Genomic DNA, 21,729 nt, shown 5'->3' on the forward strand with positions numbered 1-21,729 from the left:
CCTGATTTTCCACAATTGAGAGCACTAATTAATTCCGTGTTATTGTCTATATTGTTAAAATTAGAATGCCCAATGCACTTATTTGGGGAAGGAGTGAGTCAAATTTATGTATGAATTAGCAGATACTGAACAGAGAGAGAGAGCATAACTCTCCCAAATTTATGTGGATATGTTTCTACAAACCTACCTTTTGGCAGCATACAAGCAGAACCTGTTAGATATTTTCAGTCATTTGAAAAGAGGATCAAGAAGAACCTAATGATGATCCTATTTTAGGCAATTACATTTCTCACATGATACTTCAGTGCTTTCAATTGAGAAAAAAAATCATAGATGCTATTCTGGTCTATTATAGAAGCATTTCCAAAAAAAGCAGATAAATTGTTCCCATCACATCTGATACAAATAAGGTATTTCTTTCTTCCCAGATTCAGAATATCTTATTTTTAGCAAAATGAAATTTTATGATAGATTAGATCATGTTTATTGTTACTTCTTACCTATAGCTTCTTCAAATGCAAATAGAACAGTTTTCCCCTGGTCTATCAGTTGTTTGGCTCGATTTCCCATCCACTTAAAGCCAGTTAATGTTTCCTAATGGGGCAATAAGTATACAAGAAAAGTCTTATTCTCTGCTACAGCACAATGAAAATAATGAGCACAGAGCTGTACAAATATGTTACCTCAAAATGAAAACCTTCCTTTAAGGCAATGGCCCTCAGGATCTTTGAAGAAACTGTGCTGGATAACATGTACAAGTCTTTAAGAGCATTTCGATCTTGATTCTTTTCCCTCCAAGTGGTAAAGAGCCACCAACCTAAAAGAGCTCCCATTTCATTTCCAGAAAACACTCTCCATTCACCACTGGGGAAAAAATGACATTCATCATTACAGCAATTTTGAAAAAGGACACTAGAAATAATAAGAAAAAACTCTGAGAGGCACTGTGTCACTGTGGACAAAAAATAAGCCTATAAATCAGTAAAGAAAAAAAATAACTAAAAAGACTGAAAAATAGATTCCCATCTTAATTCTTCTAAAAATAACTAATATCAACTTGTAAAAAAATCTGGTTGCCTTAAAGATCTTTATAAATATTTCTCTATCAAAGAGCAAATAAATGATAATATTTATTCTAACATTTTTTGTCCATAGTCTTAAAGTAGATTAGTACTTCATGGAATCATTAATATTCTCCAAACATAAGCTTAATCTAATTTTAGGGCTTGTTTCATATTACTGACTGTGAATAAGTGATCATTTGAAATTTCTCTAAAGTCCATGATCAAAACTTAAAAGAAAATTAATCGTCAAAGAGCAGACAAAGAATTCTATATTCTCCTTTATCTGTAATCAACATGATTAGAATAAATCCTTAATATCAAAGCTGGGACTACTAAATTAAAATCATTTTCTGATAGATAGGGCCTTTAGTGCATTTTCTATCAGCAAAAAATGTTTACATCACATCTGTACTGCTACCCTATGTCTATAGTATAAATTATGTTCTTAGAAGCATTATCAGTTCCCCAGAAGGATTGTATTCAGTTTTGATGAGTAGACTATTCTTGGTTGTTATTCTGGCTCTTTTTCCTTCCAGAATATCATATTATAAGCCCTTCATTTCTTTAATGTGGAAGTTGTTAAATCTTCTGTGATCCTGACTGGATTAACAATATTTGAATTGCTTCTTTCTAGTTGCTTGACTTAAGAGCTTTGGAATTTTGTTTTTAATGTTCTCAGAGTTTTCATTTGGTGATCTCTTTCAGACAGTGATCAGTGAAATCTTTCTATTTCTATTTTTGCTTCTGATTCTAGGATATGAGGGCAGTCATCCTTCCTGAAAATTTCTTGAAAGAGGATATCTAGACTCTTTCTTTGATCATGACTTGGCAGTCCAATAATTCTTAAATTATCTCTTTTCAATTAATTTTCAGGTCAATTGTTTTGCTGATGGGATAGCTTATTTAAAATTTTTTTAAAAAGTTCTTTTGATGGAAAATACCAAGAACTGTGGAACTTGAACAAAGACCAAGGACTATTAACTTTAATTTAGGAAAAAAAACTGATATATTATTGTCTGATTTTGCTATCTCTTATACTTTGTTTCTTCCTTAAAGATATGATTTCTCTCTCATCACATTCAATTTGGATCAATGTATACCATGAAAACAATGTAAAGACTAGAAAATTGCTTCTGTGGGGGGAGGGGGGAAGTAAGACTGGGGGAAAATTGTAAAATTCAAAATAAATAAAATCTTTAAAAAAAAAGAAGCATGATCAGTGCACTCTTATCAGAATCAAAGGACATAAAGGTAACTACATAAATGAAAATGTTTTATAAAGTGCCAAACAGAAGTATGTGATAATAAATATTAAATATGTAAATTTATTTTACAATGTAAAATTGTATGCAATCTGTAAAAAATTTAACTTAAAATCCCCATAGTTCAGTATTTTGTTATGTGCTAAAGAAATAGAAGTACTTAAAATTATTTCTATAAGTGAGAGGCTGTCCATTAATTTGGCACTGGCTGATTAAGTTGTGATAAATGAATGTAATAGAATATTATTATTCTATAAGAAATAATGAACAGGTTGATTTATAAAAAACTGGAAAGACTAATATAAAACTGATGCTTAGTAAATTGGGCAGAACCTAGAGAGAACACTGTACACAGTATTATCAACATTGTGTAATGAGCAATTATGACAGACAAGGCTCTTCTCAACAATATAGTGATTAGACAATTCTAAAAAACTTGTGATGAAAAATCCTATTCCCATCCAGAGAAAGAACTGTGGAGTCTGAATACAGCTCAAAGCATATTATTTTCAATTTTTTTTGATTTAGTCTTTTGTTTTTTTCTTTCTTGTGGTTCCCCCTTTTATTCTGATTCTTTTTCACAGTATGACCAAGATGGAAATACTTAACATGATTAAAAGTATAGCCTGCATCAGATTGTTTGCTGTCTTGACAGAGGGAGAAAATTTTACAAAAATGAAAGTGAAAATCTTTCTGTGTAATTGCAAAAGATAAAAATAAAGAACTTTGGGGAAAATTACTTCCATCACATTTGTAAGTTAATAGAAAATTTATTAAGATCATAATCTGCCAAATACATGGGATGAATCCTATATTCATTTGGTAGTTTGTTTAAATTTTTTTCTAATTTTATTTATTTAAGGCAATGGAGTTAAGTGACTAGCCCAAGGTCACACAGCTAGGTAATTGTTAAGTGTCTGAGGCCGGATTTGAACTCAGACCCATCCTGACTCCAGGACCAGTGGTCTATCCACTGCACCACCTAGCTGCCCCCTTCATTTGGTAGTTTTACCAGTAATAGTTTCCCAAAAGATATTATAAAATTGTATATTAAAATATGTTTTTAAAAAACCTTAAAGCTTTAAACCTGCCTTTCTTGCTTTTCTGCTACTGCCAGTCGATCAGCATCTGGATCATTTGCTAAAACAATTTTAGCCTGTGTTTTCTCAGCCAAAGCAAAGGATAATGTCTGCAAGAGTTAGAAGAAAACAATTACTTATGTCAAGAAAAAAAATAAAATCTTTAAAAAAATTCAGGAGCAGCTAGGTGGTGCAGTGGATAGACCACCGGCCCTGGAGTCAGGAGTACCTGAGTTCAAATCCGGTCTCAGACACTTAATAATTACCTAGCTGTGTGGCCTTGGGCAAGCCACTTAACCCCACTGCCTTGCAAAAACTAAAAAAAAAAAAAAAATTCAATTCAAGTCTCTTTTAAAATGAAAAAAGTTCCAAAACTAATGAGATTTCTAGAGGTACTGTAGGTCATCATTGTATATGATGGTTCTGTAATGAAAAGCAATCATCACCTATTGCAGATGTAATTAGTGAATGCATAATCCACTAATCACCTTAGCAACAAATATATGGCAAAATTAATACTTCTATACTGTCACTATCTATGAGGTATATTATATGAAGAATATATGAAGAATATCCTACTTAGTCTAACTTTGAAAAAAGTTTCAAGTACATAATATAAAGCTATACCTCAAAAATTCCACAATAATGCAAATTACAGAATTATCTCATAGTTCTTTCTTACATAAAGACAACATGGGACATGACATTAAAACAATTTAGCATCCTCGGTCAAAACTAAATGATATATTCAAATTTGGAGGATCCTTTGAGTAATCAACAACTAGCATTTGTTACAGCAAAAAGCACTTGGTGATGAAAGGAAATTTTTATTTTACTTAAAGGACAGTGAGTGCCCTGACTGCTAGAGAATCTTAATATATTTGTTAACTGTTTGGATATAGTAAATTGCTTTTTATTTAAAAAAATTTTTGGTGGGGGAGGCAATAAGAGTTAAATAAATTTTTTTATGGCTACACAGCTAATAGCATCTGACTTCAAATTTGAACACGGGTCTTCCTGACTGCAGAGCTGGTACTCTTATCCATGATGCCACCTAGCTGAGCCCTAAGTAAGAGTTTTAAAATAGAAAAAGTTACCAAGACACCTTTACCCTCTTCAGGATTTGGGTATTTCACTGTTGGAAACTCTGGGTCAGGATCTTTCTGTTCAGAAACAGCACTGGGAGGAACAAACTCAAATGCCTTGAAAGCAGACTGTACAAAATCATGGCCTACTCCATGTACAGAAGTATGGACAAATTTCACTGTTGATGATTTGTTGGCATTTCTGAAATGAGATAAGTCAAAGAAGAAGATATTTTAACTCAAATATTAATGTTATTAAAAATGGGGGATGTTTAGTGTCTACTGATGAGGTGAGATTCTTTAAAAAGCTAAGAAATAATCACACTGCATATAATTATAATGATATCGCTGGATTGAATAAATTTTGTTTGTTTCCCCTTTTCTTAAAAGTGCAAAACTAAAATTACTGATCAAAAATACTTTTTTAGAAAATCAAGCATTTAATTCAGTTAACATCTACAAGTCTTGAAAGCTTTTTATTTTTAGTTTTTGCAAGGCAATGGGGTTAAGTGGCTTGCCCAAGGCCACACAACTAGGTCATTATTAAGTTGCTGGAACTGGATTTGACTCAGGTACTCCTGACTCCAGGGCTGATGCTCTATCCACTGTACCACCTAGCCACCCTGAAACTGACACTTTACAACTTAGCAATAATGGAATACAGAGAGCTGTTAAACCAATACAACCAATCATTTAAAAAATGAATTTTTTCTGAAAACCAGTAGATTTTTATGGGGGGTAGCATGAGGTGGGGCGGCTGGGGGGAGGGTTAGGGGAGAATAATAAAAGTTCAGAGAAGCCAAGTTACTAATTCTATGTGACTTGTCTGGTCAGATCAACTGACTCCAAATCCAGAATATTACCACTATTCTACATTAGGCTTAGTTAGTAAATAAAATACTGACAGTCAAGATACTTTTTTTATCACAGAATTTTAGAGCTGACCCAGTACCTTTATACTGTTAGAAGATTCCCATTAAGTTGAATGTGATTAAGTGATAGAAATTAAAGTCAGACCAGTTAAATGTACTATCAGAGTAATTAATAGATTCCCTTCTCTGTGGCTCTCCAACTTTCTCTTCCAATACAGAGATTCCAACAATGACATTCTAATCTTGCACATCTCAATCTCATCCTTTCAAGAAAGTGAAAAGTTGATCCATTTGAAAGCAATGAGTCCAGACTATAGAATAAGGAACAGAAGCTCAGAAAGATTGAGTGAGGGCCCAAGAACATATACTAATTAACAGCTCATCTGGAATTATATTCTAGATCTTCAGAATTCTTTTCCCTACATGTTTCAATTATAGTTTAGGAAGAGATCATGAAATCTGAATGTAAGAAATAATACACATAACTTACCAAAAGGTATGAGTCAGTTACCCATTTTGGGGGGGGATATTATTATCCCCAAAATATATAGGAAGAGAAGTAACAGAATGACAAGATGTTACTTAATATTACGGAATGACGAAAATCTAAATTCTGCTCAAATAAAAGGATTGATATTCAGTGCTAAATATTCAAAGATGTAGGGGGACAAAGTCTTTACCTTCAAGTCTCTATTTTAGCAGGGAGTGTATGGAAGGAAGGGGCTAAGAACACAGATAACTAGACATCAAGCTATAATACAGGCAGCAGAAAGGAAGATCTAAACAAAGTGGTTTAAGAGGAAATATCCTGTCTGACTGTGGGGATAAAGAGCAGCTTAACGAAGTGAGCTTGTACTGTCCTTTCTCCAATTCACAAAGACAGGCTATATCCGCACTGTGTGGAGAGCTCTCTGCTAAATGGTGAATGAGATTAGACTAAGCTAGTCTATGGCAGGGGAATAAGACAAATGCCTACTAAATAAGATAATACTGAAGGGAAGAAAAGCTGAAAAGAACCATGCCATATCTAAGAGGATCCTGGAGAAAAGTTTCATAGAAGTCACTTAGACTTAAAAGGGTGCAAAAACATGGCGGTAGGAAACATAGCATGGTTATACATATATAGTCTATATTAAAATGCTTTCTGTTCATGGTAGGAGGGAAGGGAGGAAGAAAAATGTAAAACTCAAAACCTTACCAAAATAAGATTACTGAAAACTACTATTATATGGAGTTGGAAAAATAATTAAATTTTTAATTTAAAAAATTCCTGGGGCAGAGCAAAGATGGCAGTATGAGAACAGCTTTTCCTAGGAGCTCTCTCAAAAATATTCCAAAAACCTTAAAATTATGGCTCTAACTAAATTTTCGAGAGACAGAACCCACAGAAAGATCCAGTGAGGTAATTCTCCAGCCTAAGGTAACCTGGAAAACTGGGGGAAAGCTTTATTCCATGGGGGGGGGGGGATGGAAGGGGTGGTGCGCAGCAGCAGAATCAGTCAAGATTATTGTACCCTAAAGAAGGAGCTCCAGGCTTCCGGCCTGTTGTGCCTAGACTCCTGGATCAAGGGGAGCACTGGCTCCTGGCAGCAAAATTAGTTTCCTGACCTGGCAACCCAGGGAACACCAAGCACAACTTAGAAGATGAGCAGGAAAACCTCTGCCAGAGTGAGTGGGAGCCAGCGAGGCCCTCTACGCAGCCACGGCCGTCAGCATAGCTGCAGCCCTCTGCGCAGCCCAGATCCCAGGAAACAGAAGCAGGCGCAGAGCCACAGCAGCTCAGCCCACAGAAAGTAAGGGGAGGGGGATTATTGAGATCTCTCCTCTGGCCCTGGGACAGTGCTTTGTCCATATTCAGACCCTGATTGCAGTCTGGGGGACCCCTATTGCCATCCCCAGACCAGAGCACAGGCAGGAGAGCAGTCAGAGCCTCTTTTAAGAACCTGAATGAACTGAGGTCCTTGCGGGGGTATCCTAACTATACTCAAAAGCTCAGGAAGCATCCCAAATCAGAAGATAAAGTCCATGCTTCGGCATCTAAATCCTCCAAGAAATATAGAAGAAGTCGGTGTCAGGCTATTTCAGAGCTCAAAAAAGATTTTGAAAATCAAGTAAGGGAGGTAGAGGAAAAATTGGGAAGAGAAATGAGAGAGATATGGGAAAAACATGAAAACTAAGTCAGCAGTTTAGTCAAAGAGATCCAAAAAAAATGCTGAAGAAAAAAATTCCTGTTAGTGCCCACCTCCTCCTGTAGAAGGCCTGCCCTGATCCCCCAAACTGCTAGGTCCTCCCAAAATGACTATTTATCTTGCACTTCCTGTGTATTTACTTAAGTGTACTGCTTGGTTTCTGCCTTTGTATCTGGATCCAGGGTTGGGCTGCAAAGCCATATGCTGTTCAGACTTGCAAAGTAGTCAGTCCACTGACACCCGGGCCAGATTCAGAAGCCCGATGCTGTGCCTGCTTGAGCCTCACTTGGCTCTCTTTTCTCTTTCTACTCTGGAGGAGAAGGGTCCATTTATAACCACCAGTCCAAAAGTCTGTCTGGCTAGAGGAGGTCCAAAGGCTAATTAATAGAAGCTGAGCTAGTGGTATCCCAGTTCCTACTGGTAGCTGCTCGCTTCCTGCTCCTAACTGTGAGCTGCTGACTGCTAGTTGGCATCATATTTAAGTCTTTTGTTGTAAATAAGTCACTAAGAACCCTTCCAGGACAATTTCAGGAGTTTAATGTCAATCAAATGCTGCAGCCAATTGGCAACATTAAAAAAACTTTACTTTTTGTGTGTTTTCTCTGTGCTTAGCACAGTGCATTTCACATAGTCACTTATGTTTCTTGAATGAATAAATTAAACTACATCCCAGGTGAGGTTTTATTTGGCCACTATCGATAGGATTTATTTACCTATGAAAGCAGTATTTCTTTAAGTCTTCAAAGTAATCATTATTGATTGTAGCATATGGATCATGAAGAAGGGGGCTGTTATTAATTATACTGTCTTCCCATGCTTTAGGCCATGGCTCCTGATTTTCTTCAATAGCTTGAGAAATTCCTTTGTCATGAGGAGAAATGATCTGAGCTCCATTATCCCAATAGACCTAAAGAATTCAATAAATAGAAGAAATAGCAAAAGATTTTCACTGATGAACACCAGGCTTAAGTTCTATTTGAAGGATAAGGGAAAGAATACAACAATACCTTGTAACCATTATCCTGCTTTGGGTTATGGGAGGCTGTGATCATGATTCCTGCACAAAGATTCAGATGTGTGACGGCATAGGGCTGTAAGAATGTCAGAAGATGGTGAATAAACTTTTTTGTGCATATTATGGTATATACTTTCAAACAGATATATTTTTATAAGTTATTTGTACTCAGTAATATTTTAATATAACTACAACAACTGATTATGACAACATGCTATTTCGCTTCCAGTTGCCACAAACTAGTAGAGACCCTTGCTGTTATTGTTGTTGGTGCAGTTGGGTGGTGCAGTGGATAGAGCACCACCAGGAGTCAGGAGGACCTGAGTCCAAATCTGAACTCAGACACTACACTGAGGTATGTGAACTTGTATAGGTCACTTAACCCTAACTGCCTCACAACCAGGGCCATCTCCTGTCCTGATTCATATCTGGCCACTGGCCTAGATGGTTCTGAAGGAAAAAGTGAGGCTGGTGACTTAGCAGCACTCTCTCACTCATTTCCAATTCCCTTGCTTATCATGGCATCACCTCCCTGATGTCATGGTCTTCAAGAATGAAGAACAAGAAGTTGTCTTCTTTGTTGTTGTCTTCTTTTTTGATGAAGAGCCTCTCCAAATTTAGTTGAGCTGTTCCTTAGACATCAGAGATACCAACTATATCACCTGCCAATTCCCAAAATCTTTCTGGTTCAGCAAAACCTATAGGAACTTAGTCCTGACTGAGCCTTTAAAAACTCAGGTCTATGTCTATTCCACAAGAAGGCAACAAGTATAGAACTTAGTGGAAGTTTGTACCAACTCTTAGAAGCCTTTCATCTCTCCCCACTTGCTTATGGTTGTAACAATGGTTTCTCCAACATTTAGCAAAGTCCTATTAACAAAGAATGCCTAATTCTTGTTAATATCTAGAGAATAGATTCATGAATAAATAGCATTTTTTCTTTATTCTATTACAATGACATATATCCACTGGCATGCAGATATCAACTGAAAGTAAAAAAATTGCTTTAATCAAATAAAAATTTTCAAGCTAATTGAGCTGCCATCTAGTGGCCTATGTGATTAATTCCATAGTGTCCTATCAATATGAGAAATAATGTAAAAATAAATCAGTTAAAAGAACTTTTTATTAGTCTTTATAATATTGCTCATATTTCCATTTGATGAAGGTAATAGTATTTCAATTATGCTGTTGTCAGAAGCCTTAAGATAAAAAATTTTTAAATTACACTCTAAAATTCTATCAACTAGTGAGGAATAACAATCTTGCCACTGTAGCTTTTCTTAACATATATTCATTTAAAGAATTTAATGGAGATCCTACCAAATCAAGCCAAAGGTATTTTTATTGGTCTTTTAAAATGAGACATCTACCAAATTGGCAAAAAAAAGAACTAGCTAGGTTAAGTACTAAGATTGTTTAAATACATTTCAGTAACAAATAATAGGATAGCTAGATAGTAATTTAACAGTGAATCATTGATAATTATACAGTTGCAAAATTTCCAGAGAACAAATGTGGATATAAAATGAAGATATTTTTCAATGAAGATAATTTTCAGTGTGTATAGAATACCTAAAACAATCAAACAATAAATTGAACTACTCAAGAAGACTAAAAAGAACATGGGATCATTCTTGTTTAATGACATCTATAACATAAAACTGCATATATCAGGCTGAGCAGGACGAGCAAAATCAGAAAAACACTGTACACCTAACAGCAACATGGGGGTGATGATCAATCTTGATGGACTTGCTCATTCCATCAGTGCAACAATCAGAGACAATTTTGGGCTGAGATGGAGAATACCATCTGTATTGTGGAGTTTGAACAAAGACCAAAGACTATTACCTTCAATTTAGAAAAAAAAAACTGCTACCTTATTATGTAATTTTGCTATCTCTTATACTTTATTTTTCTTCCTTAAGGATATGACTTCTCTCTCCTCACATCCAACTTAGATCAATGTATACCATGGAAACAATGTGAAGACTAACAGACTGACTTCTGTGGGGCTGAGGGGAAGGAAGCAAGAATAGAGGAAAAACTGTAAAACTCAAAAATAAATAAAATATTTCTTTGAAAATCTATATCAGGAGGCAGCTAGGTGGTACAGTGGATAAAACACTGGCCCTGGAGTCAGGAGTACCTGGGTTCAAATCCAGCCTCAGACACTTAATAATTACCTAGCCATGGGGCCTTGGGCAAGCCACTTAACCCCATTGCCTTGCAAAAACCTAAAAAACAAAACAAAAAAACAAGAGTATATGGGAGAAGTTACATTGGATAGGGGAAAGGACTTTTAATAAATAACTACTAACTTCCTATAACCAATCATCCAATAAAACAAAAGAAATCCTGTCTAGTTTTTCCTATGAATTCTATTCTATAATTATCTAATCTTACTCTTATTTTGTGACAGGAATAAAAAAAGGGGAGAGTTTGAAATGGTTACTTACCACAAAGGGAGTTGGTGTTATATTGGAAAAGAGATACACAGGAATGTCCTGACTGATAAAAGTAGTTGCAGCTAGCTGGGCAAACCTGGAAATGTAGAATTATATGGGAAAATGAGGGGAGGTTTTTGTTTATAAAAAGACATCAGAAACATTGGAGAGAAAAACATATGCAAACATAAATAATAAATATACACACAGTATCATCATTATTATTATTCACAACCCCAACCAAATTATTTCATTCACTGAAAAACCAAGAAAGAAAAATGTAATCCATTTTATACACAGAGCAAGCAGCACAGTGAGAGCTGAAAGTGACCTTAACAGACCATTTAGTCCATTTTCCTTATTGTGGAAATAACAAAAATGAATTCCAGAGATGTCATGACTCAGTCAAAGTCACAGAACTTATTGGTGATGAACCTGAAACTAGAATCTGGGTCTAATAAACAATAAAGTGAATTTGATTCCATGGTGCTTCTGGAAGAAGAGGAGATAAAAGCTATTGGGACTAATCTTAACGGTGAATTGTGCTTCCATTTAAGTCAAGTATTTCACAAAAGTTCTAAAACTTTCTGGCTACTGAATCTTCATAAGAGCATAGATTTTGAGCTAGAAGGAACTATTGTGGCTGGAAGACTGGAACTGTTTTCAAATTATCTATGATGTAATGGTATGGAATCAATCAATCAATTATTAAATGTCTGCTACAGACCAGACACTGAAGGATAAAGAATAAAACAATGACTGAATTGCATCTGGAAGGAAGAGACATTCTCCCTGGGGGGAGGGGGAACATGAAGAACAATCAGTACAAAGGTGCAGAAGTGAAAGTTCCTGTGCTATGCATGAGATCTCTGAGGGGGGTTGGTCTGTGTCCCAAAGAATGAGAATCAAAAATTCTATCTACTATAGCTAAAAAGACAAGCTGGGTAGGGCTTTACAAGTGAAACAGGCATTTGTAAGAGTGAATAAGCAAAGGCAAAGATATTTAAGGACAGACCTATAGAGTGAGAAACACTCACCTTACAGGACAAAGAAGAAGACAGACAAAAAAGAATCAGAGCAAGCTGGAGCGCCACCTCTGAAGCCAAGGGAGAAGAAAATATCTAGCAGCAATAAAATGAACAATAGAATAAAATACTGTAGAGGTCAAAAAAAGATAAAAAATTTAGATATGACTAAAAAATTTGTCATTTGACATGACAATTAAATGATTATGGTGACATTAAAAAGAGCATCATCAATAATGAAATACAATAGTGGATAACAAATTATAAAGAGATAAAGCAAAAGTGTAGGTAGTGAGAAAGTAGAGGGTTTGGGGGCAGATATTTTTAAAAGGTTTAATAGTCCAGGGAAGGAAAGCCAATATGTGTTTGGGGGAGGGGGGAAGGCATAGAGAGGGATTGTCTTCAATTTTATACCAAACTCCTTAAGAATAAGGACCTGATCTTGAATGTTTTTGTTTTTCCCACAATATTTAACACAGTGTTGGGTTCACTGCTAATTTCTAATAAATTTTTCAAGACTTACAGGGTCAGTCTGACTTCAAGTGAGAAAACAATCTACCACGAAAGAATTAGATTATGACTCATACTTTCTATTATACTAATCAGAAGAATTCAAGCAATTAATTAAAAGAACATTGTATAATGTTAAAACAAAAAAAAGATGTCTGGAGGATGGAGATATTGGTAGGTAGAAAAACAAAATCAAGAATGTAAACTAGATCTCATTTAAAATCATACTTTAATAACTAACAATTATATGTCTCGATCTTCAAGAAAGAATGCATCCAGAGACATCTTTGAATAGCTATGAAGTTTCTTTGCAAAGGAAATCACTAAATTCATATAAGTCTACCATAAACACACAAAAATGTGATTCGATATATTCTTTACAAATGCAGAATAGTCTCTGGCCATTTAAAAATGTAGGCATTAAAGACATAATACAATGGCAGTTTTAAGATGTATACATTAAGGAAATAATATGTTTTCATTAAGGAGAACTTTTTGCATTAGAGAGGGAGACTATTTAGAACCACTTGAGTAGATCCTATTCCCCTTGATCTAAAGGGAATATTGGATTTAATTCATCAAAAAAAATTTTTAGGTGAGTTAGGTACCCACTGTATGTAAAATATAACCTAACTAATTGAAATATAAAGTCAAATTTAACTAGGGAAATAAATAGAAAATAATTTGAAGAGAGAGAATTAACAAAGGAGGGAAAGAAAGACTTCCCTGCCTCTCACAATGTCCTTAAATTAGAAGTTACTAAAAGAGAACTGGATTTAGGCAATTCTCTTTTCACAATGACTTGCATGGTACTTCAAACAGTTAAATAACTACAAATTTGGGGGATGATCTTAGTTATTTCATTTTTACAGTCTAAAATGCTCATGTTAAATTAATAACCATTCAGAAAACCTAACTTCTAAATCAAAGGAAAGTGCAGGGAAATGAATAAAAGGTTCTTTTTTTACCACAGTTTATAAGGAAAATTATATATGAGAATTTAATGGATGTTGGAGTCATTATGTATGACACTCTAAGGGGCTTCCAGGTACTGTCAATTAGTTGAAAGAATAGAATTCTGTGGAAGGAAGATAAAAGGAAAGGAAAAAGAAAAAAGAAACATGGTTGTCACTGAAAAGTAGAATTTATAAATTTCTAGTGAACACTTCTTTTGTTTTAGTTAACTCTCTTTGAAGCCGAAAACCAGCTGTAAACTAAGCAAACATATCTAAAAAAATCAAAGTACTTAATAGTAAGAAGAATATAAAGAATCAAATAATCAAAAAATTATTTAAAATACCTTTTGCTAGGGTGGCTAGGTGGCGCAGTGGAGAGAGCACCAGCCCTGGAGTCAGGAGGACCTGAGTTCAAACCAGACCTCAGACACTTAATAATGACCTAGCTGTGTGGCCTTGGGCAAGTCACTTGCCTTGCAAAATAAACAAACAAATAAAGAAATAAAATACCTTTTGCTGCTACCTCCACTGGAGGGGTGAGCTCTAGCATCAAAGCTAATCACCACACCTCTTTTCTTTAGATCACTAAAGGTTTTTTCTAAATATCTGCACATTCCCTAAAAATACAAATAAATCCATATTAAAATTAAATTAATATTAGCTGCAAAATTAAACTTTTAAATATTTAACACCTTAGCCAAAAATAACTAACATTTTTCTCAAGTTCCTCTTGAATATCAGTTTCTCAAAAAAATAAATCATGGGTAATAAAATATAACTTCAGAACACATTATACCTGTGTAACAAATAGTATCACTTTTCCATACAGAAAAATCTTACATGGAATTCAAAAGACTATGGCAAAAATGAACAGTGAATTAAATAAATTTAATTACTGATAGAATAAAAGAAAATCTAGAAAACTGTGTAATAAATTTTATCAAACTATTTTTTATTTGAATTAAACTGACAATACTTTCATATTAACTTCAAAGTTTTATCTGCTCTAAGTACTGGTTTATGGAGATCTGTTCAAAGAAGAACTAAACTGAATTATCTCAGAAAAGAGGTTCTTAGTTTGGTAGTTATAAAGAAAGGCTTTTAAATGATACTGACTAGATTTTGGCTTTTTGCTTGCTACCATATCTAGGTAGATTTTTTTCCCCTTTTTCTTACATTCAAGATCATATTAGAACAAAGAGGTAGGGAACATATCAGCTGCTCATATTTTATTAGGTCCTCTGAAGAACACTCATGCTGCATTGTGGCAAGGATCTGCAAAAAACCTGATTTAATCCCCCAGCACTTCTTGGTAGGTCCGAGACCTCTCCTCAGAAAAAATTTAGAGCCTAAGAGTTTCAAGCCCACTTCCCCCAGGAAGGAAGAGAGAAGAAGGGGTCACCAAGACCTTTACAAAGGCAATGAAGATAATTTCATTCTAGAATATCTAGAGGTGGCAGAAATAGGAGGGGGATCAGTTTCGGTCCAGGACCCCTTAGAACTGTCATTATTAAGTAAGCTACTTGAACAAAGGAGGCTTCAGAGATTTTTGTATAAGTCTAGGAAACTTGCAATGTTTCACTTTCTACTAATGCAGATCCATAATGTACCTTTAATTTATATTTAATCTCAGGGCATTGCATGAGATACTGAAATGTTAAGGAACTTGGTTCAGATCATAAAGTTAACACATGTCAAAGACATAATTTAAACCCAGGTCTTCCTAATACCATGTGTCTACTATACTATGCTCTCAGAATTATTCTTACCTACAGGTAAACCTGGTCAGAGTTCCACAGTATCAATGGATTGGAAAAAGGCTTTGGGAGGCTTACTCCTTGAAAAACTTATATCCCTATGGTTTGTGGAACTTATTAGCAGTCTGATATGGTGTTACAAACCAATTATTCCCCTAATAACTAAAAGGCAGGCTTTGAAAGTGAGGTAACCTCAGGAATTTTTGCCTATGACTGACATATAAATCTACACATACATATATAACTTGTTTTATGTGTGTGTATGTGTGTGTGTGTGTGTGTGTGTGTGTGTGTGTGTGTGTGTGTGTGCACATATACACATCGGGAAATTAGGCATCAACTTTTACTGTATCTATGCTATGAATTATAAAATTGAGACTATAAGCCACAGTCATCATTAGTCTATTTAGCTAATCTTTATTTCATTAATTTCAAAATAACATTCATGACAAGACAGTTTTGAAAATTAAATGCTAAATTATTATACTCTAGGACTTGCAGTCTGATGTACAATCATCTATGTTCCTCCATATGGAAATATTAATTTTGTTTGGTGTTTAAATTCGGAATAGAAAATTAAATGATATTCAAGCAGAAAACTTCAAAAAGGCTTAAAAATATATAAAAGTTTCTATCTAAAGTTTTGGAATGGTGAATTAATTGAATAAGAACTCAAAAGAATGAATAAATGTTAATAGATAAAAATAGCATTATTTCTATTTGCATGCCCCAGTGAAAGTAAATAAACTAATCTCTTGGGTTATTCTGGCAACTTTCTGAAAAAGCTTCTTAGACACTCTGTGTATTTGACCACAGTGAAAATATAGAACCACAAAATTGTTAGTCTAAAGCAAAGATTTGTGAATTTTTAATATGTTAATAACTATTTAAACAAAATTGGTTTCCTTTATACTATGTTTTATATTATATGTACATATATATTTATTTATATTATATATTGAAAAACATTCTTCTAAGAAAAATCTGTAGGATTCACTAGATTGTCAAAGGGATCTATTACCCAAAAAAAGGGTGAGAACCTCTTTCTTAAAGGCAGCATAAGATATGAAACTTGGGTCACTGATTCTCTATGATACCGGTAGTACAAATTGAGCTTCAAACTATTTGGACCATCATTTACTAGTATGATTTACTACACAGATAAGAGGTCAGAAAATACACATGTAGACATATGTAATTAAAGCAAATTAATTCTGTTCAAATGAAAAAGATTATATATATATATATATATATATATATATATATATATATATATATATATATATATAGGCTAAGAAATAAAAAATAAATAAATCGGTACCTGAGTAGTCTGAATAATAGTTAAGTCATTCATTTGTGCAATTCCTGGTCCCATTGCAGCTCGAAGGCCAGCCGTTCCAAACTCCATTCGGGAACAAAAACATTTCTGTAGTTCTTCTCTATTATTATCAGCAATCATTTGTTTCACCATTTCTAAAGTGTTAGGATTCTATAAAACATAATTATATGTGCCATAATAGTCAAGTGATTAGGACAATGAGAAATTTAAATTTTTAAATCACCAAGAAGTAACTGACTCACATGAAAATACATAAACATAAATTTTTCTCTTTTAAGATTCTTAACTGGGGGCGGCTAGGCGGTGCAGTAGATCGAACATTGGCCTTGGAGTCAGGAGTACCTGAGTTCAAATCCAGCCTCAGACACTTAATAATTACCTAGTTGTGTGGCCTTGGGCAAGCCACTTAACCCCATTGCCTTGCAAAAACAACAAAACAAAAAAAACCCCTAAGATTCTTAATGCCATTGAACTTCAAGGTCAAATATTAACTTCTGTTTCTTGGAAGTAGAGAATAAGAATGGATATATTGTGTGTTTTCAGTATTATAACAATACAACATTATTGGAAACAATATTTGTAGAGATAATCAACTTTTGAAAGACTTGGGAACTATGAAAAACATCAGAATTTCAAAGGACTCATGCTAAGCTAATAAACTACCCACCTACCAAGAGAAAGTTTGGGGTATCTTTCTTTTTTTGCTTCTTTAAAGAACAGAGGAGAGGAAGAGGGAAAGAAGATGGAATTCAGGGGGAAAAAAAGAGTAGACTAGTGAAATAGCTAAGTTAAGATTTCTATATCTTTGTATATTTGACAATCTTCTAAACATTATTTTGATGTAATTTTACTTTTTCTCCCAAGTTTTTATATTTCAACAGTATTTCTATTGAATTAACATTGTATCTAGGACAGCTAGATGGCACAGTGGATAGAGCAAGGGCCCTGGAGTCCGGAGTACCTGAGTTCAAATCTGACCTCAGTCACTTAATAATCACCTAGCTGTGTGGCCTTGGGCAAGCCCATTTGCTTTGAAAAAACTTAAAAAAAATTGTATCTAAGTCCACATGTGGACTAGTCTTTTGGGAAAACCCAAGTGTCCCAGGGAGCCCAGGCTAAGATTGGATACTATGGACAGATATGTTGCTGGAATTTAGTGGCAGCTATTTCTGTGACCCAGGGATCTTGTTTTTTAACAGGGTTGTACAATAACTTCACAAAAAAAAATTAAGTGATCAATAAGCAAGCTGAAAACATAGTCTTTTAAAGTACCGTATTTCCCCATGCATAAGATACATACTTTTTCAAAAAATTCAGGGTCTAAAAATGAGGAGCAGTGTATGGCTGTATTATTTTACTTGCATTTCCCACTTTTTCATGCTTGTCTTTGCACTCATTATTTTGCATTTGTTACTGGCATATTAGGTTACATTTTGCAATGTTTGGCCCAGAAATGGCTCAAAAAAGAGATTTTTGTACAGTGCTGAATTCAAGTTCAAAGTGATTCAGTTTGCAAAAGTGAATGGAAATTGAACTGCTGAAAGTCAGTTTGGTCCTCCTCCAACTGAGAAAGCAATCTGAGACTGGCTAGGGGAAGAAGAAGAAGAAGAAGAAGAAGGGCAGAAGAAGACCATGAGAGTCAAGTCAGCCAAATGACCTGATTTAGAGAAGGAACTGAAGAGATATATTGGAAAGCAAAGGGCCATTGGAATTCCTGTGTCCACAAAGTTCAGCATGAGGCAGGAAGAATTGCAGATGAAAAAGAAGTGATTGATTTTAAAGGAGGACACAATTGGTGATTCAGATTCATGAATGGCCTTAAGCATATGTACATGCACCAGACTTGCCCAAATGATGCCTGAAAGTTATGAGCAGAAGGTTCTTGAGTTTCATGTCAAATAAAACTTGAATTCAATAACTTTTTTTTTTCAAACCTCGTGCCCCAAAATTAAGATCTAATATATGGGGAAATATGGTAAATTGCAATTGTTCTAAATGATAGGCTTAGACATGAAGAAAAAGTTAAATTATATTCTGTCTATATTCTGCCCTCTTCAGCAGGGACAAAACAGAGCTCTTTAAAGGATTCTATTTAAATAAAAAGGGGAATATCCTGGTACTTGGATAAATTTGAAGAATTAATATGACAATTCATTTTCTAAAATATTTAGGAATATTGTGGAATAGCAGGCCTTTTAATTGCAATAACTTGCTATCTGTTAAAAGCATAGTGCCAAGGGGCGGCTAGGTGGCGTAGTGGATAAAGCAGCGGCCTTGGAGTCAGGAGTTCCTGGGTTCAAATCCGGTCTCAGACACTTAATAATTACCTAGCTGTGTGGCCTTGGGCAAACCACTTAACCCTGTTTGCCTTGCAAAAACCTAAAAAAAAAAAATAAAAAGAAAAGCATAGTGCCATTCAAATTTTGCAAATAGTGATGAATTTGAATCAGAAGACTTGACTCCTCCATGTATCACCTGTATTTACCTGTGGACAAGTCACTTAACCTCCCTCTATCCCCAGTTTCCTGATCTATAAAACTAGATAATCACATGTAAATTCATCAATTATTAATATTATAATAACTATTTCAATAAAACTGATTTCCTTTGTAGTACTATATATATATTTATATAATATATTGAAAAACATTCTTCTAAGAAAGGATCTATAGGGGCAGCTAGGTGGCGCAGTGAATAGAGCAGCGGCCCTGGAGTCAGGAAGACCTGAGTTCAAATCCAAACCTCAAACACTTAATAATTAACTAGCTGTGTGGCCTTGGGCAAGCCACTTAACCCCACTGCCTTGCAAAATAAAATAAAATAAAATTGTTATTTAAAAAAGAAAGGATCTATAAGCTTCACTAGATTATGATAGGATAGCACCTAAATACAACAAAAGTGGTTGAGAACAGTAAGATGTACAGGGACATAAAAAAAATGCTGGGCTTTTTTTAAAATTTAAATCTCAGCCCTATTCTGGCACCTTGTCCTAAATAATTAGGAAAAGTTTGGAGTAAAGTGTTTTTCACACAGTAGGCACTTCATAAATTTAGTGTGGACCTGGCTAGGACACAATGAAAGGAGTTCAAGTTATGCCTCTGACATATACTCATTGTGGACTCCCCCTTAGTAACTCTTTAAGACTCCTCTCATAAGTTGTGGTCACAGTTCCCTATCCCAATGAAACCACAAGGCCAGTCCCTATCAATAAATAAATAAATGAATGAATAAATGGATAAATGAATGAATGAATGAATGAATGAATGAATGAATAAAGGCTGGTTGGACCACAGACTGAGGACCAATGAAACCACAAGGCCCATCCCTATCTCTAAAGGCTGCTTGGACCAGTGACTCAGGACCAATGGAACCACAAGGCCCGTCCCTATCTCTAAGGACTGGCTGGACCAGTGACTGAGGACCAAACTTGCTAAGATTAGAGTTCACAACTGAAGGTCTGCCACTCTCGCAGGCGGACTGGTTAAAAATAAGGATGATGATTCGGATTAGGTGGGTGATGGGAGGAATACACGATGAAATCCCAGGGTTTCAGCAATTGCAGGAGTGGTTGCATCTAGGGTTTGTTGGATTCCTAACATTTCTGTACCATAAACCCTTTTGGTGCCCGGTCCTCAGCATGGTTTTCAATGCATAAAAAACAAAATGTATAGTATTGCAAAAGGAACCAGTTATATTGGAATGAGTAAGATATTTTTTAGCACTCGGCCAGGAAGCTTCAGAGAGGAAAGGGCGTGCATCCTTTCATATGCAAAATGGACAGTTTAAGAAGAAAAGGAAGCTCCGATACCCAGAGAATCTCATGCCCCCGAGGCTGCGGAAACGGGGGGCGCAGGGAGGAAGAAGCGGGGAGGGATGTCAGTGGGCATCCCCGCCCCAGGGCCTTCGGGGTGCGGGCAGCCAGGCTCGGGCTACTCCCCGGGGAGGCCGCGGAGTGGGGGAGGGGCGTGGACAGGAATGAAAGGGAAACGCGTGGGAACTTTCCACGAGGCCCCCCGGGAGGCGAGGAGGGGAGAAGGGGAAAGGAGAGGGAGATGGCAGGAGATGGCAGGAGATGGAGGGGAGGACGAGGCGCCTGTTCCTCCACCGACTCTCACCTTGTCCCAGCGAAGCCACTGGGAGACTTCCTGATCCAGCTGCGAGTCCCCGCCTGGCCCGTCCCCCGCCGCCGCGGGCACGGGCGTGGGCACGGGCACCGCTGCCGCCGTCCTGCCGGCCATCCCGTCCTATGCCAAGTGCCAAGTGCAGCCTCAGCTCCGGGCTCCCGAGGAAGCCCCTGAAGGAGCCTCCGATTGGTCCCCAGCCAACGCCCAAACCCCGCCCCCAGAGCCGTACTGGTCCAGCGTCAGGAGGGGCGGTGCCTCACGGAAAAGAGAGCCGAGGCTCCGCCCCCAGCCCCGGCCCCGCCCCCCACCAGAGACTTAAAATTGTTTTCAATTAAAAAAAAACGTTGATTTTCTCTCCCTCTTACTTTCACTCATGAACAAAGAAAATAAAAAAAAACAACAAATCCGCGTAGTCGGATAAAATAAATTCCCACATTCATGTGTTTCATATTTTGAACTTTTGACTTTGAGTCCATCACCTCTCTGTCACGAGGTGGACAGCGCGCTTTATTTTTGGTGCAAGGATGAGAAGTCTGCTTTTGTTTTGGGTTTTGGTTTTTTTTTGGGTAGGGATGAGAATTCTTAAGTCTTTCAACCTTTTAGCCAGTAGTGATTAAACATTTCTGACCATTTGCCAGGAAAATGTGAACTCCGGATATATATAAATATCAAAAATGAAACAACCACATTCTGTAAATGAAAGGCGCAATAAAAAATACCTGTGGGAGTAAACAGATTACTTCTGTTTAGGGATCTGGAGCAGGCACAAATCCTATTGTCATATTCAGTAGATACAGCCCTTCCAGGAAGTTTGCTTCTGGGACAATTGTGATATTATGCAAATCTGCCTTGGAGAGAAGCATATGCGAACATTTTCTGTTTCCCCTTGGTTAATCATGTGGTTGGGAGGAGCCGTTTTCAAACTGTTAGCATTATTTTAAAAGAACTGTCAGCTTCAGCTCATTCACATCTAGGGGAGTTGGGTGACTCCCTCATGGTGTT

At 36.1% G+C, this 21,729-nt stretch overlaps 1 protein-coding gene across 1 annotated transcript in view; it reads right to left on the reverse strand.

Annotated features, from left to right (window-relative positions):
- The window catches only part of PGM2 (phosphoglucomutase 2), a 34,519-nt gene extending 13,652 nt beyond the window's left edge, over nucleotides 1-20,867 (reverse strand). Inside the window, exons 1-10 of the mRNA XM_074229642.1 lie at nucleotides 20,719-20,867; nucleotides 16,586-16,753; nucleotides 14,018-14,124; nucleotides 11,029-11,113; nucleotides 8,559-8,642; nucleotides 8,265-8,458; nucleotides 4,503-4,692; nucleotides 3,418-3,515; nucleotides 684-864; nucleotides 501-594 (exon numbers count right to left, since the gene is read on the reverse strand). Coding sequence (XP_074085743.1) covers nucleotides 501-594; nucleotides 684-864; nucleotides 3,418-3,515; nucleotides 4,503-4,692; nucleotides 8,265-8,458; nucleotides 8,559-8,642; nucleotides 11,029-11,113; nucleotides 14,018-14,124; nucleotides 16,586-16,753; nucleotides 20,719-20,841 — 1,324 coding nt within the window. The 5' untranslated portion in view covers nucleotides 20,842-20,867. The remainder of the gene's footprint in view (nucleotides 1-500; nucleotides 595-683; nucleotides 865-3,417; nucleotides 3,516-4,502; nucleotides 4,693-8,264; nucleotides 8,459-8,558; nucleotides 8,643-11,028; nucleotides 11,114-14,017; nucleotides 14,125-16,585; nucleotides 16,754-20,718) is intronic.
- Between the last annotated feature and the right edge of the window lie 862 nt (nucleotides 20,868-21,729).

Source organism: Macrotis lagotis, chromosome 3 (genome assembly GCF_037893015.1).
Source record: "Macrotis lagotis isolate mMagLag1 chromosome 3, bilby.v1.9.chrom.fasta, whole genome shotgun sequence".
Classification (NCBI taxonomy): domain Eukaryota; kingdom Metazoa; phylum Chordata; class Mammalia; order Peramelemorphia; family Peramelidae; genus Macrotis; species Macrotis lagotis.